A 15,391-nucleotide genomic window follows, 5' to 3' on the forward strand; every position below is an offset into this window, starting at 1 on the left:
TGAACTACTCTTTGCAGACGATGCCGCTTTAGTTGCCCATTCAGAGCCAGCTCTTCAGCGCTTGATGTCCTGTTTTGCGGAAACTGCCAAAATGTTTGGCCTGGAAGTCAGCCTGAAGAAAACGGAGGTCCTCCATCAGCCAGCTCCCCACCATGACTACCAGCCCCCCCACATCTCCATCGGGCACACAAAACTCAAAACGGTCAACCAGTTTACCTATCTCGGCTGCACCATTTCATCAGATGCAAGGATCGACAACGAAATAGACAACAGACTCGCCAAGGCAAATAGCGCCTTTGGAAGACTACACAAAAGAGTCTGGAAAAACAACCAAACTCTCTTCATGATGTAACAAAATTTACAAGCTATCTTTACACAATATGGTTATTATTTCCCTCCACTTGAATAAAGAGGGAAATTATTCAAATTCTATTGCGCCTAAAGCAGTGGTTCTCAACCTTTTTCTTTCCACTCACAGACCACTTTAAGTATTCCCTGTGCCATCGGTGCTCCGAAATTAGTAAGGGGTTGCTTAAGGTGGTATATGGGTGGAAAGAAAAAGTTTGAAAACCACTGTTTTCATTGACTCGCTATGTGCAACAGTTTCATAACTCCAAAGGAAATGGACCAATGACAATTTTTATCAAACAAAATATTTCAGTAACAATGGGTCTCAACCTTCCCTTCTCACTCACATCCCACCTTAAGCAATACCTTACCAATCACAGAGCACCAATGGCATAGGGATTACTTAAAGTGGTATGTGAGTGGGAAGAAAAAGGTTGAGAACCACTGACCTAAAGTAATCTTTTCATATGAAAATCTGATAAAAGCAAAATTAATATACATACAGTTGTAAAATGTATCCTTTTGCTGGTTTGATTGCTGTTTCCAATTAGATATACAAAGCATGCTACTTTTGTGGCATGACATCAAATTGGAAAGGAGGTTCCCTGGTTAATAATAATGGCTGCTGTAAGTAAGCATGGCAAGTAGATTATGCAAGCACTGTTGATTAGATACAAGTACTGCACCAGGAGCTCAAGCTTTCTGCATTAACCAGAATCCCCATGCAAGGTTTCTTTAGTTGCCATTTTGATTGGAGTCCCATATGACAGGAAGAATGAGCAAAACTACTATAAAAATGATGATGAGAAGAAGAGCAATCAGTGGGGGAAAATACCATCCAAGGACTTCAAGGAGGAGGTGTTCATGCTTCAGTTAGGTCAATTCATTGGGAAGTGTCACATACTTCAGCCACAACTTTGATTTCATTCACATGAACATAAGTTTTGCAAGGTTGGTGTATCCAAGAAAAGCTACAGGTTGCCCTTTTGCCCAGATACAAACTGGCTATCTGTAGCATAAGGCCATCTTCATTGTCCGATTGTGAAAGTGGGAGAGATAGGGATGGGTAGTGGTCACAGAATCTCATGTTCCATAGAACTTAAATACAGTAAAAAATCTCTGGTGTCCAGCACCTATGGGGATTGTTTGAGGCCAGATAAGTGTATTTTCCATTTGCTTGAGACTTGTTCTTACAAGGCCTAACTAATACACCTGCATTAAGAATAAACAGTTTAAAAGACATAAAGAAACTCTACTGTACTTACACAGAGCAAACTTCACTCGCATGAATATATAAACCTTAAAGCATTTTACTTTACTTTTAGTCACATTCTTTGAAAACATTTAACCATCGCTGCATCTGCAGGTACCTCCTCCTTGAGGAGCTGTCCGAAAAAATGATAATTAACCTCCCAAGTTTACAGACAAAGCCTCTGACTGGGACAACTTTTAATAAGCCGGGATAAGGAGACAATAACATTCACCCCAACGGCGAGCAGCATCAACCAGCTATTCATGCTGGGCACGACCAAGACACTCAGCTAGTTGAATATTTGCTCCCATCTTCATCAAAGGTTTATGTGTTATTTTATAATTTTAAATTTGCATTTTTCAAATCTATTTTTGTATTCTGATTCTTTTTTTAAATTTATTTATTTTCATTTTTTTAAAAAAATATTGCTGGTTGCCTGAGGCTGCTGCTTGATTGAATTCCGGATACGGGGGGGGGGGGGATGGGTGGTTTACTGTACGTCATTCATTAGCCAGAGTCATGCAGATGAAATGAAGTGGAAGCTTTGTGACATCTGGTGGCTTCACCACTGCATAGGGAGCTATTAACTGCTATTAACAGATACCAGCACAGGCTTTTATTTGAATTTGAAGGGATACTCCCCTTTCTGTAACTAGCTGGATTGCGATCATATGGAGGGAAACATGCAATTATTGCTCAGTATTCTTGCAGCAGCCATATCCCTTCACTCTGTGGCAGTGCAAATGGTGCTCATGTACATACATCTTCAGAAATGTCTCAACTCATTCACTTGATGCACAAAGCCAAGCTTTACATTAAGCATCAGAAGACAAGTTTTTTACAACCTGCTTTGGTGCACATCACTACTTCCAACAATCAAATTCACAGTGAAGCCCTGAAAAACATGGATCACTTTCCATATCTCAGAAGTAACTTCCCAGTGAAAGCAGAGATCAATGATGAAGTTGCATTAATCAATTTCTCCAGTGCACCAGGAAAATAGAAAATAGGATTTAAAGACCTCTACCCAAAAGCACACCATCTACTGAATAGCACCAATTGATCTCCACTCAGAAACATACAGCAAGCATCTCCAAGCAAGACAGAAGTATCACAAAAACCATCTGCAAAATCCTCCAAACCCATTGGAAGAATTGATAAACCAATATCGGCTTCTTTCCCCAGTACAATACCCCTAGCAATATCCCTGATCATGCTCTCTAAGCTGAGAGTGAGCTACATTAATCATATGCCAACACTGAACTCCAATTTCTGAAAACAATTGAATTGCTTATTGTCACATGTACCAAGATATAGTAAAATACTTTGTTTTGCATCTTATCCAGGCTAGTCAACCCATATTTAAGTACCAGAGGGAATGTAGAGTATAGAATTTTAGAGAAAAGTTGAGTAAAAACTGCAAGAGCAGCATCACTTTACAAATGAGATATCCAGTCAATGGTCTGATAACAGTGGGAAGAAACTGTTCTTGAATATGGTATTGTCCTTTTTCAAACATAAGTCTTCAGCCCAACAGGAGAGTGGATAAGAGAGTATGACTGGGGTGAGATGGATCTTTTAATATGTTGGCTACTTTCCCACAGCAGCAGAAAGTGGAAAGGTGAAGTTGGTTTTGTGTAGTGGCTTGAGTTGCATTCTTAACTCCACAATTTCTTGTGGTCTTAGGCAGAGCAGTTCCTGTACCAAGCTGTGGTGCATCTTTATAAATTGATGAGACATTGAGAACATGCAAATTTTCTATAACAAGTTTTCTATTCCTCACTCCATCACAGTAATAGATTTTCAGGACAGAAAAGGCTTTGAGGGCATTCTTAATGTCTCTGAAATATCCCAGCTAACCCATGGGAATCCCTGACCTACATTCACTCAAAATGGAGAAAGAACATCAGAAAGCCATTGATCATTTTGAGATTATGACCTGTGCACTCAGAAGTGGTATGCAAAAGAAATACACACATCTCAACCTTTCTACCCACCCTCCTTGGGTAGCACTGTCTGTCTATTCAATAATTGAGTCTGCACACCTTCATCTAATTCAAACCAAAGAACTGGGAGCTGAAGCAAATCATTTTTGATTCTAAGGGATTGAAGAACGAGAACTTTTGGCATTTATATCTGATGTTCCACAATAAATGAAAGAGTAGCTACTGAGGATTAAGGAAAATGTTTTTACCACATTGTACTTAACGGTGTTGTTTAATTCACATAAACAAGAGAAACAGATGTTGCTACAATGCCACATGCAATATGATAGAACTATTCATCAGCATGTTCAATAACAGTTGCATCAATAGCAGGTCTCAAAATTATTGACAGTCTGTTGTACACATAACTTTGCAATCATGAAGACTTAACCTATGTCATCAGCTAAATGTTAAGCAATTTACAAAGTCACAGGTGGGAAAAGTACATTCCAGATAGTACTTCCTGGCCAGTGAGATTGACCAACTGAAGGTTGCATTATCAAAAAATAACTTATTTCCCCATTAATCAAGTCTTTGTCATATCTTTTTCTTGCTGTCACAGCTTGACCACAATGGCAAAATACATGTCACTGAACATTTAACATACCAAATCAAGTTTATAATTCGAATCTACAGAGGTTACAGTTAAGCTTCCACTTATTGCCTGGGAGTTAAAATTTACGGTTGCTCTTCATAGACTAAAGCTCAGCCTTCAACACCATTATTCCCATTATTCCCTCAGAAGCTCAAACCTTGGGCCTCTGAACCCCCCCACCGTGCAACTGGATCCGTGACTTCCTCGTCAAAAGACCAATCAGTGCATCTCCTCCTTACTATCAACACAGGTTCACCTCAAGAATGCATGCTTAGCCCACTGCTCTACTCACTATACACTTATGGCCAGCCACAATTCCAATGCTATCTACAAATTTCCCGATGACACCACGGTTGTCAGCAGAATCACAAACGGCAATGAAGAAGCGTACAGGAAGGAGGGAGACAGATCAGCTCGTTGAGTGGTGTCACACCAACAACCTTGCGCTCAACATTAGCAAAACCATGGAAATGATTGTGGATCTCAGGAGGAAATCAGGAGAACACGATCCAGGCTCAGTAGTGGAGAGAACTTCAAATTCCTGGGTGTCAACATGTCCAAGGATCTGTCTTGGAGCCTCCATGTTGATGCAATCACGAAGAAGGCTCGCCAGCAGCTAAACTTTGTGAGGTGGTTGAGCAGATTTGGTATCTCATCGAAGACTCTCAAAAACTTCTACAGGTGCACCTTGGCGAGCATTCTGGCTGGTTGAATCAATGTCTGGTACGGAGGTGCCAATGCTCAGGACAAGAAAAAAACTCCAAAGGATTATTAATGACCTTCAGCGCTTGACGTCCTGCTTTGCGGAAACTGCCAAAATGTTTGGCCTGGAAGTCAGCCTGAAGAAAACTGAGGTCCTCCATCAGCCAGCTCCCCACCATGACTACCAGCCCCCCCACATCTCCATCGGGCACACAAAACTCAAAACGGTCAACCAGTTTACCTATCTCGGCTGCACCATTTCATCAGATGCAAGGATCGACAATGAGATAGACAACAGACTCGCCAAGGCAAATAGCGCCTTTGGAAGACTACACAAAAGAGTCTGGAAAAACAACCAACTGAAAAACCTCACAAAGATAAGCGTATACAGAGCCGTTGTCATACCCACACTCCTGTTCGGCTCCGAATCATGGGTCCTCTACCGGCACCACCTACGGCTCCTAGAACGCTTCCACCAGCGTTGTCTCCGCTCCATCCTCAACATCCATTGGAGCGCTCACACCCCTAACGTCGAGGTACTCGAGATGGCAGAGGTCGACAGCATCGAGTCCACGCTGCTGAAGATCCAGCTGCGCTGGATGGGTCACGTCTCCAGAATGGAGGACCATCGCCTTCCCAAGATCGTATTATATGGCGAGCTCTCCACTGGCCATCGTGACAGAGGTGCACCAAAGAAAAGGTACAAGGACTGCCTAAAGAAATCTCTTGGTGCCTGCCACATTGACCACCGCCAGTGGGCTGATAACGCCTCAAACCGTGCATCTTGGCGCCTCACAGTTTGGCGGGCAGCAGCCTCCTTTGAAGAAGACCGCAGAGCCCACCTCACTGACAAAAGGCAAAGGAGGAAAAACCCAACACCCAACCCCAACCAACCAATTTTCCCTTGCAACCGCTGCAATCGTGTCTGCCTGTCCCGCATCGGACTGGTCAGCCACAAACGAGCCTGCAGCTGACGTGGACTTTTTACCCCCTCCATAAATCTTCGTCCGCGAAGCCAAGCCAAAGAATCATGGACACCAGACCACTCCATCAAGGATTTCTACAAGTGATGTCTCAGGGGCCCCCACCACTCAGGCCATGCCCTCTTCACTCTGCTTTCATTGGAAAAAAGGTACAGGAGCCTAAAGACGAGCACTCAGCAGCACAAGGACAGTTTCTTCCCCACTGCCATCAGATTCCTGAATGGTTAATGAACTAAAGACACTGCCTCACTTTGACTTTTTGTGCACCATTTGTTATTGTTGTAAGATGGTTTCTTTGAATGTTTGCATAGTAATAATGCCACAAAACAATGAATTTTGTGACTTGTTTGTGACAATAAATTCTGATTCTGAATTAAAAAAAAAGATATCTTCATAAACTACTATTTCTGAATGTGGACAAAGTGGGTTCAATGAAAGGAGTCCATATTTAAGAACAATGAGAACAAATGTGTGGATGAGCCTCAAATATTCATAAATGCCATGAATTTACCCCACCAGCATTAATATTTTCTTCATACAACTTTACACAATTCCTGAAAATCTTAACTGAATTTTACAAGAAATCAATGCTCAAATACCTAAACCCATTCTTGATCATGCACCTTCTACATGACTGACAAGCAAAGATTTCCATAAACCTTTACATGCAACTTACCAAAGAGATTCAGTGCTACTCTTGCAATCTGATTTTAAACAAAGCTTTATCTGAAATATCTCAGTAATGTTAACATGTAAATCTGCAACTTCACATGCAGTGTAAAATATTCATTAGATTTGAGAGAGAGAGAAAAAGCCAAAAAGAGGCAGTGACAGAATGCTAGCGAATAGTAATCATTGCCCCTCCAGGAGAATTTGGCTGTATATTCTGATGCAGCAATACAAGGAGCTTGATTCACTGCAAAGATGTTGAGGAAGAATAAGCTCCACCTCAGTGGCAGAACAAAATCTCCTGTGGACTCGTCGGGCGCTCGTTTAACACACCTCATTCTTTAATGAGCCAATTAGTGGGGCCTGGTACTGCGAGCAGTACACAGAACTTGGTCTATGTAATATTAATAGCTCATTGGTTCGTGAGCAGAGGTCCTGCCCTGTGCCCTGCTAATTGGTATCCTGGTAGTTTATTATTTGATCATAGATGGAAGTTAGCCGACGCTCACTGCAGCACAGTTCCATTTTAATGTCAGGTTTGTAAAATTTCACATCTGATCTGCTGGGGGTAGTGTTGCAGTCAGCTAGTGAATTGCATGAGCCAGGCTAAATTATTCCCAAATTAGGGAACTATTATTTTGAAGATTCTGTCGAGTTTTTGCACATCACCTTGTCAGTCCTTATGGCTGTAGATAACCAAAGGTGCTATTTATTTCTCCTGAAATCAGTTCCACCAACATGTAGAAGGTGGGTTTCTGACCCTCCTTTGGGGGAAGCAAACTACTGGGAGTGACTGTAAAATAAAGCCACTGTAAGTACTAACGACAAAATAATAGAAGTCACACTCGTATTTTAATTAAATCAATTAACACCAGTGTTCTACATTCTATTTTAATTCTAAAGCACCACTAGTCAACGAATACTGTGCTGGATTTTTTTTTGTTTTTGTTTTTCCGTTCCAAAAGAAGTTAAGCAGAGGTGGTTAACCAGAATGTTGACAGGATTGGAGGACTTTAGTTAGGGAGAGATAATGGAAATGCTGGATATTTCCCTGAAATGGAGAAGACTAGACATTACCTGATAGAAGTATGCAAGATTACAAGGCACAGATATGGTAGATCTCAGAAATCTCTTTCTACCTGCTTCCCATCAATGCTAATAGGTGCTTGTGGGTATTTCTAATTTCCTCTCAAATGAACTCTGTCCCTGTTGTACAAACTACAATAGCTCAGATATTTCTCCAAACTCTGCATGGTGTTCATATTCAACGCCACAGTGAGAGCTCCACTCATCATGCAGCCTCATCAAGTGTTCCAAATTCATCAACTTCTTTCAAACCACAAACCCTCAGGTCATTGTCCTCATTCCTCTTCAGCGTGTAATAAAATTAGCATTTCATTCTTGAATTCCAGCAAGTACTGGTACTTTTTTTTTCAAGTACTGGTACTTTAATGGGTTAACAAGTGCCTTGATTCCTTAAATTCTTTAAAAATGCAGCTTCTTCATCTAATACATATTAACAAATAACCCTAACTTCTTAACTTTGGTTTCTAGAGTCTACATTATTGAAATTGATCTCTATACTGACCTCAGAGAGAACAATACATTTAATCCTCATCCTTGTTAACTTCATACTTTCTATTCAATGGTTGTTAATTATTTATGATCATATTTTCAAGTCAGACTTATCTCAGTATTTTATTGTGTTTCATGATTTTTTTATTCTTATTCTCTTTTGTCCTGTGTATTTAAAACTTTTTCAACAATGACTGCAGTTTTCAGAGCTGGCCCACTAATATCAAAAATAGAAGAGGGTGGTGCAGCCCTGGAAATGCTGAGATTTTTTTGAAGATGCACCACAGAGGATATCGTGTTTTAGGTGAGGCCAATAAAATTCTGATCCTAATATGAGACTCCACTATATGCTGACATAATTTATAAATAAAAGATTAGAGGTCATATCAGCTCAGGTGACCTCAATAAGTGAGCCTTGATCTTTTGACCGCAGGACTACATGAAAGCCCAGAAGAACTCCCTGTAATTAAATGGATTGAGCGAAGGAATAATATAGCAAAGGGAATTTATTTTACTGCTCGGGTTTATTTGGTTTTTACTTTAAATCTTTGATTTATTCTTTTGGGAGTTTTCCTGGATTTATGCTGTAGGTACAGTACTTCATCTTTCGCCAAAATCAATATGTTGTGCACTGCAAATGTGAAAAATGAGATTGCCTGAGGCTTGATAAAGTTCTGCTGCCTGCACACAGTTCATTGTTTTTAATAAAAGCTCAGAGGAAGGTTATAAAAGTACAGATACAAACACTGTTCTTACCACTTTTTCAGTCACTGGTTCAGGTGTTTCCTTGGCTCGAGGAAAAAAGATGAGGATCAAGGTGAGTATCAATGCCAAGAGGAAAACCAATACAATCGAGAGCCGACTGCATAAAAAAACACATGAGATATTCCCATCAATTCCATATAATTGAACTACCTAGCAATGCAAAGTGAGCCTACGGCCATACTAGCCTGAAAACGCCCGATCTCGTCTGATCTCGGAAGCTAAGCAATGCAAAGTGCTTGGAAGATCAAAATCATTGAACTGAAGATTACTTTAAACAAAGTATCCTCTATTGGTCCCCTGATTATTGGTCATTGATGCCAGTTTGTCTTTAAATTTGCTTGCGTTTAGGTTTATTTGTTATGGTCTACTTTCTGTTATCCATCTTAATCCTATCCCGACCACGCATATTTTCACTATGCAGAAGCCCAATCCCTGCCTTGATATTAAGTATGTCCTTTCCACTGCCTTAACTTATACCATTCTTCTCTCACTGTTCTTCTTTATAAGAAACTCAATTTTAACCACTAGACCATGAAACAAAAGAGCAGATTTGGGTCATTCAGCCCAATGAGTCTGCTTTGCCATTCATCCCCCTCTGCTTTAATTATACCCCATGACTTGGCCTACACAGCTGTCTTTGGCAACAAATTCTACTGATTCACCATTCTCTGGCTGAAGATATTTCTCCTCATCTTTGTTCGAAAAAGATGTTCTAGAAATGTTCTTTATTCTAAGGCAGTGCCCTCTGGTCCAAAATTCTCCCATTACTGCAACATCTTCTCCACATCCACTATATCTCTAGTTCTTTCAATATGCAGTAGGTTTCAATGAGATTCCCCCCACCCCCATCCTTCAAAACTGCAGCAATTGTAGGCCCAGACCCATCAAACACTCCTGGGATCATCTTCATCAACTTCTTCTGAACTCTTTCCAACACATCCTTCCTCAAATATGGGGCCAAAAATTGCTCATAATACTCCAAATGTGGTCAGACCACTGTCTTGTAAAGCTTCAGCATTACATCCTCACTTTTATTACTACATTCTTTAAACTCATCTGATTCTCTAGAAAATTTATTATCCCACTGTGCAATATCTTAAAAAGTTGATAAGTTGTCCTAATGTATTTAATGATGTAATAACCAGTCATGCAGAAAATCAGTCATCCCTACACCAACAGATCTCAAGATTGCAGGATTATCAAGTATTTAATGTCCTCTCAAAATGAATGGTACCTGACTACCGACTCAGGCTGCAAGTTAACCTTTAGAAAATCCTGAATTTGATCTCCACTTTCTACATTTTCTCCCCATTTAAAGAAAGGTTACATCTTTATTTCTTTTTCCAAAGTGCATGACCATACACTTCCCTATGTTGTATTCCACCTGCCACTTCTTTTCCCATTCTCCCAGCCTATCCAAGTCCTTCTGCACTCTGGTTCCTCAATTCTACCTGTCCATCCACCTATTTTCCTATTCCCTGCAAACTTGGCCTCAAAGCCAACAATTCTGTCATTCAAATCATAAACATATAATGTAAAAAAAAATAGTGGAACCAACAGTAGCCACTGTGGAATACTACAAGTCATCAGCCAGCCAGAAAAAAAACCTTTATTTCTGCTCTTTGCCGTCAGCTAATACTAATACTCTCTATACTAATACCTATCCCGCAATTCTAAGGGCTCCAATCTTGTTTCGAAGCATCATGTGCCTTATCAAAAGGCTAATTGGAAAGCCAAATGTACCCATTTCTTACTAGTAAATAATAAATGTAATAAAATATATGTATAGCAAAACCCATTTGTATGTATACAAGCTATTTTAAAAAAATATTTTGTGCAATTATTGCATGCTCACACACTTCATACAGATATAAAGAGATCATTACAAGCAATTTACCTCTTGAATATTGAATGGTGATAAATTTGTGAAGTGCAAGTACTTTACAAATAATCCAAGAAGGTATTAAGGAGCTTTTTCTTAAAATTGGTACAAAAAGCTACAATTGTGTTATACAGCAATGATTTTTGCTTGGTAGCAACATTTAGAGATCCATTCCCTCCCATTCTTCATTTGTAATATGTTGCCTGATCACATTCTCTCATGCTCATTGTCCCCTTTGTTTAGTGACATGGCCTATTTTCTCCCATTATCTATGCTCCTTGTGCTATGAGTAGATCCATCCCCTATTACTTACTAAGTATAAGCTATGCAGAATTCAAGATACTCACACAAAAGTCAAAAGAAGAAGGGAGATTTGACTGAAGGAGGAAAGAATTTATGTTTGGTTTCGTGCTTCAAAGCAAGTTGAGTATAGAAAGTTTAAATAAAATGACAGATCCAGAATGAAAAGGTTTAATAAAATTACTGGTCATTCAGAAATAAACAGTTCAGAATAAAATTTGAGATTTGGTCCTTGGTCTTCACGAGGAACAGATAAACTATTGTAAACAAGTATCTCAATGGAGAAAAATGGTTGAGCTAAGTTTGCTGCAGTTGCACTCATCTGAAGACAAGGCTTCATATTAATAATTCTGAGAAAGGCAAAACCATAAATGCATTATACTATACATTTACCTATAAATTTTAAGTCGTGAACAGTGCCTTACCTGATCATGCCTCCTGACCGAGATAACAGGTTACATATCAGTAAACACAAAACCCAAATAACAGCAAGGATAAAAATCCCTGGTCCTACTCCCATCACGATACCAGCCATTGTCAAGGTTTCTGCAAGTAGGGTAAAATAGCATTAGCTCCATACAAACTTTAAAATCTCAGTAGTAAATGATTACAACCCAGCCTCACCATAAATTTTGTGCATCTATTCAGTGACTTGCTTACATTTTCCCCCATTATATTTTAATTAAACGTTCTTTCCCTTTTTGTTAAATAACACATTGGCAGCAAACCATTTTGAGCAGGCTGCTGAGTAGTGGGTAAAACTAGCCAGGTATGCCTTCTCTTCTCATCTTCCAGGTGCTGTAAAAATCAGTTCATCCTTAATATCTATAATGCTACCTTATCATTCTAAAAGGAACTTGCTTACAAAAAATCTAGCATGATGTTACCCAAAAACAATGTACATTAAACACTGATAATCCCACACCCTTGGGATCTGTTGGGTTGGGGATGGCAGATTTTCTGCATGACAGGATATTACTTCTATGAATACATCAGGTTTTTTAATCAACTTTTAGGATGTTGCACAGTGGGATAATAATTTTTCTAGAGAATCAGAGGAGTTTAAAGGGAACATAGTAAACAGGGCCCCAGTGAGTTTAAAAGTTACATGGGAAACAAGACTGTGGTGTGTATAAAGAAAGAGTGGGAAACTAGTTCCCCATGTTTAGAATAAACACAGGGACAAGATCCTCAATGCATTTCAAGGGATCATGGGAATTGGGCACAGGATGATCTCAAAGGAGGGAGCAAGATGTTGAACCATCAGGATTTCCAAACAAGTTGATAAGTTTATTGTCTTACACATTGTACACACACACACCAAAATTCCTAATTGCTCAGCCAAACAGGTGCTTTGTAAAAACAATTAAAGAAATATCAATGCAAAGTATGGATAATATAATATTCAGTTAACTTAGTGTAGAGAAAATAGTGCAGACAGTCCCTTTGCTCTGTCGGAACATCCCATGATTTGTGTAGCAAGGGGAGATTCAAAAGCCTGACAGCTGTTAGAAATAAACTATTATTGAACCTACTGGTCTTTGGGCTTCTGCCCAAAGGTAGAGGTTGTGACTAGGGTACATGGGGATCATTCATGACATTGGCTGCCTCATACGTCTTCAATTGATGGGAGGTCAGAGCCTGTGTTGGTACCTGGCTCTGTATCTTCAGTTACTGAGTATTTGAATTGCCAAATTAGGCTGTGGGGCAACCAATGAGAACACCTTCCATAGTCCACCTGTAGAAATTTGATCATTCATCTCTTCAGACATTAGTGTGCCTTCTTCATATATGTTGGGTCCAGAAGTCTTCTGAAATATGGAATCACAGGAAATCAACAATTCCAGTCCCTTCAACATCCATCTTGTAAATGTAGATAAGAGTGTAGACACTCAGGCTCTTCTTCTTAAAATCAACAATAAGATTCCTTGTCTTGGTGAGGTTAAGACCGATTGTTGTTCTTGCACCATACAACCAGATTCTCAATCCCCTTTCTGTATTGTGACTCATCCTTTCATTATTCAACCAACAACAGATTTTTAGACTGAGTTGGAGCTGAACTTGGCTGCACAATCAGGAGTCCACAGGGAGTAAAGCACACAGCCTTGGAGTGCCCCTTCATTGATAATCAGTGTGGAAGAGGTGATGTGGCCAATCTACACTGATTGGGGTCTGCTGCTTCAGTTGCAGGGGGAGGAATAGGGTCCCATATCCTTTAGTTAATTTTGTGTGTAAAATAGTGATATACCTGCCATTTACATACTCCAGATTTCCTTTAGGTATGATCAAGGAGTGGCTGACCTGATTTGGTACATTTTCCATGTTTGAATTTCACCCCCAATAACTCTTTTCATCAAGTCAACACTTTTACAGCATTTGGATAGCAAACTAGGACAACTCCTGGAAGCAAACCTTTTAATGCAACATTGTTGAACACAGAGCTGTATAGCTAATGTCATAAATGTTCCTGTGTTCCAAGCGATCAAATTCAGCGAGGAGGGTCAGTGAGATGGCATCTGCTATTGACCTATTGTAATGATAGTCAATGGAAGTGGGTCCAATTCCTTCTTGAGATAGAAGCTGATCTGTCTCATAATCAACTTCTCAAAGCACTTTATCAAGGTGTTGAGGCATATCACTTTGCTTGATTATTTCAGTTTTACTACAGCTATAATGTGAAAAGTATTTGATATCACATGTACAGGGAACAAGCTTGGTAAATGAAATTATTACTTTAAAAACATGTGCTCCAAGTTGGCACATACAAGGCAACAAAAATAAAGAAACTTCGATGTACAGACACTCTATATTATTGCTAAGTTCAGGCCTATTTTGAAAGTAATTATTTTTACTGCTTTAGAAATTAATTTACTTTTTATTTGTAACACTAATTCAATAATGCCTTCAACATGATAAATCCAAGGCATTCATACCAGTTAAATCAGTCCTGTAATTTTTTTTCCTACATTTCATGGGTGCTAACTGTAAAATATTTTGATCCCACACACTGCTATCAAAAAACTGATATCAGGAGATCAATTTATTTTCAAAAACCCTCTCTGAGTTGTCTTGAACCAGGGGTCAAAATCTTAAAATTAGAGGTTGGTCAAGATAAAAGTTTCATCAAGAGGGGGTGTTTCTTTGGAATTCTCTACCCAAGAATACTGTAAATCTCCACAGTTGCTGAGCATTTTCAAGACAGAGACTGATTAATATTTTGATGTTATGGCCATCAGAAGATGCATGGTTACTGCAGGAAAGCAACACTAAGACGATTGTCACGAGTGAATAGCAGTGTAGGCACGAGATTTGAATGCTTCCTATTTTTATGTTCTTTCATTAATTTCCTTAATTGCTGGAAAGTTTGCAGGAAAGCCTTGAGGGAATAAAAGTCTTAAAGATAATTGTTTGCGAACAACTATATCAAAGGGAGGAAACAAATTAATTGTTTCAACAGTAAAATCAAATGAGGTGAGAGTAATGTATTTTGAAGTAATTTCTTATTTCACATCAGTAAACAATGCAAAAGGATTTGCTGGAACACAGAGAAGACCATCTATAGAGTTCATTAAATTACTAAGGCACTAAACATTTCTGTTTTAATTCTTCTGCACCTAACCAACCCCACCACTTAATCCTTAACTATCTACATCCATCATTTTCTGACATAACCATTATCAACAAATTCTATGTAGCCCCAATCATTTTTCTCCCCCCCCCCCCCCCCACCCCTCCCCTCTTGAAGACACCTGGAGATGCAATGCAAATTTGGTGTGTGAAAGTGATATACCTGCCATTTACATACCCCAGATTTCCTTTTAGGCACGAACAAGGAGTGGCTAACCTGATTTGGTACATTTTCAATGTTTGAATTTCACCCCCAATAACTCTTTCATCAAGTCAACATGGATCCAACCACCTTTTACAGCATTTGGATAGCAAACTAGGTCGACTCCTGGAAGCAAACCTTTTAATGCAACATTTTGAATATTCTATTTTAATTTCATTTGTCTTCATTCACAAGGGCGATGTTGGTCCTTTTTTTGTGAATTACACTCATTTCAAAGTTTCACATTTCGAATCATCCAGTATTGTCCAGAGAGCCTCTTATTTCTTTCTCAGGGCTTCACACCTCCAACAGTTACCTGAAACTGCAATACCTTTCCAATTCGTTTACTATTTGGGCTTTGTTGTCACCATCCATGGGATCTGCTTTCTTTTAAAGTGCTAACTTTCCACCCTACACTTACTCCAAGTTCAGCTCGCAATCACCCCCCTACCCCCCCTCGCCCCAGGGGCTCGACCAGTTTGCCCCCCCCCACCCCCCGGGGCTCG

General features: G+C 39.6%; 1 protein-coding gene across 7 annotated transcripts in view; it reads right to left on the reverse strand.

Moving 5' to 3' along the window:
- tmem218 (transmembrane protein 218) overlaps positions 1–15,391 on the reverse strand; it is a 144,991-nt gene that overhangs the window by 128,899 nt on the left and 701 nt on the right. For 4 of the 7 annotated variants that reach the window (XR_011343274.1, XM_069894486.1, XM_069894482.1 and 1 more), the window contains exons 2-3: positions 11,482–11,602; positions 8,866–8,971 (exon numbers count right to left, since the gene is read on the reverse strand). Coding sequence is in view for 6 of the 7 variants with exons in the window: in XM_069894486.1 (XP_069750587.1) it covers positions 8,866–8,971; positions 11,482–11,591 (216 nt within the window). In the remaining variant the exon portion in view is untranslated. Of the gene's footprint in view, positions 1–6,964; positions 7,586–8,865; positions 8,972–11,481; positions 11,603–15,023; positions 15,303–15,391 lie in introns of those variants that run through there. The other 3 variants (XM_069894484.1, XM_069894483.1, XM_069894487.1) reach the window with 3 other exon arrangements.

The sequence above is a fragment of the Narcine bancroftii genome, chromosome 8 (assembly GCF_036971445.1).
Source record: "Narcine bancroftii isolate sNarBan1 chromosome 8, sNarBan1.hap1, whole genome shotgun sequence".
Taxonomy (NCBI): Eukaryota; Metazoa; Chordata; class Chondrichthyes; order Torpediniformes; family Narcinidae; genus Narcine; species Narcine bancroftii.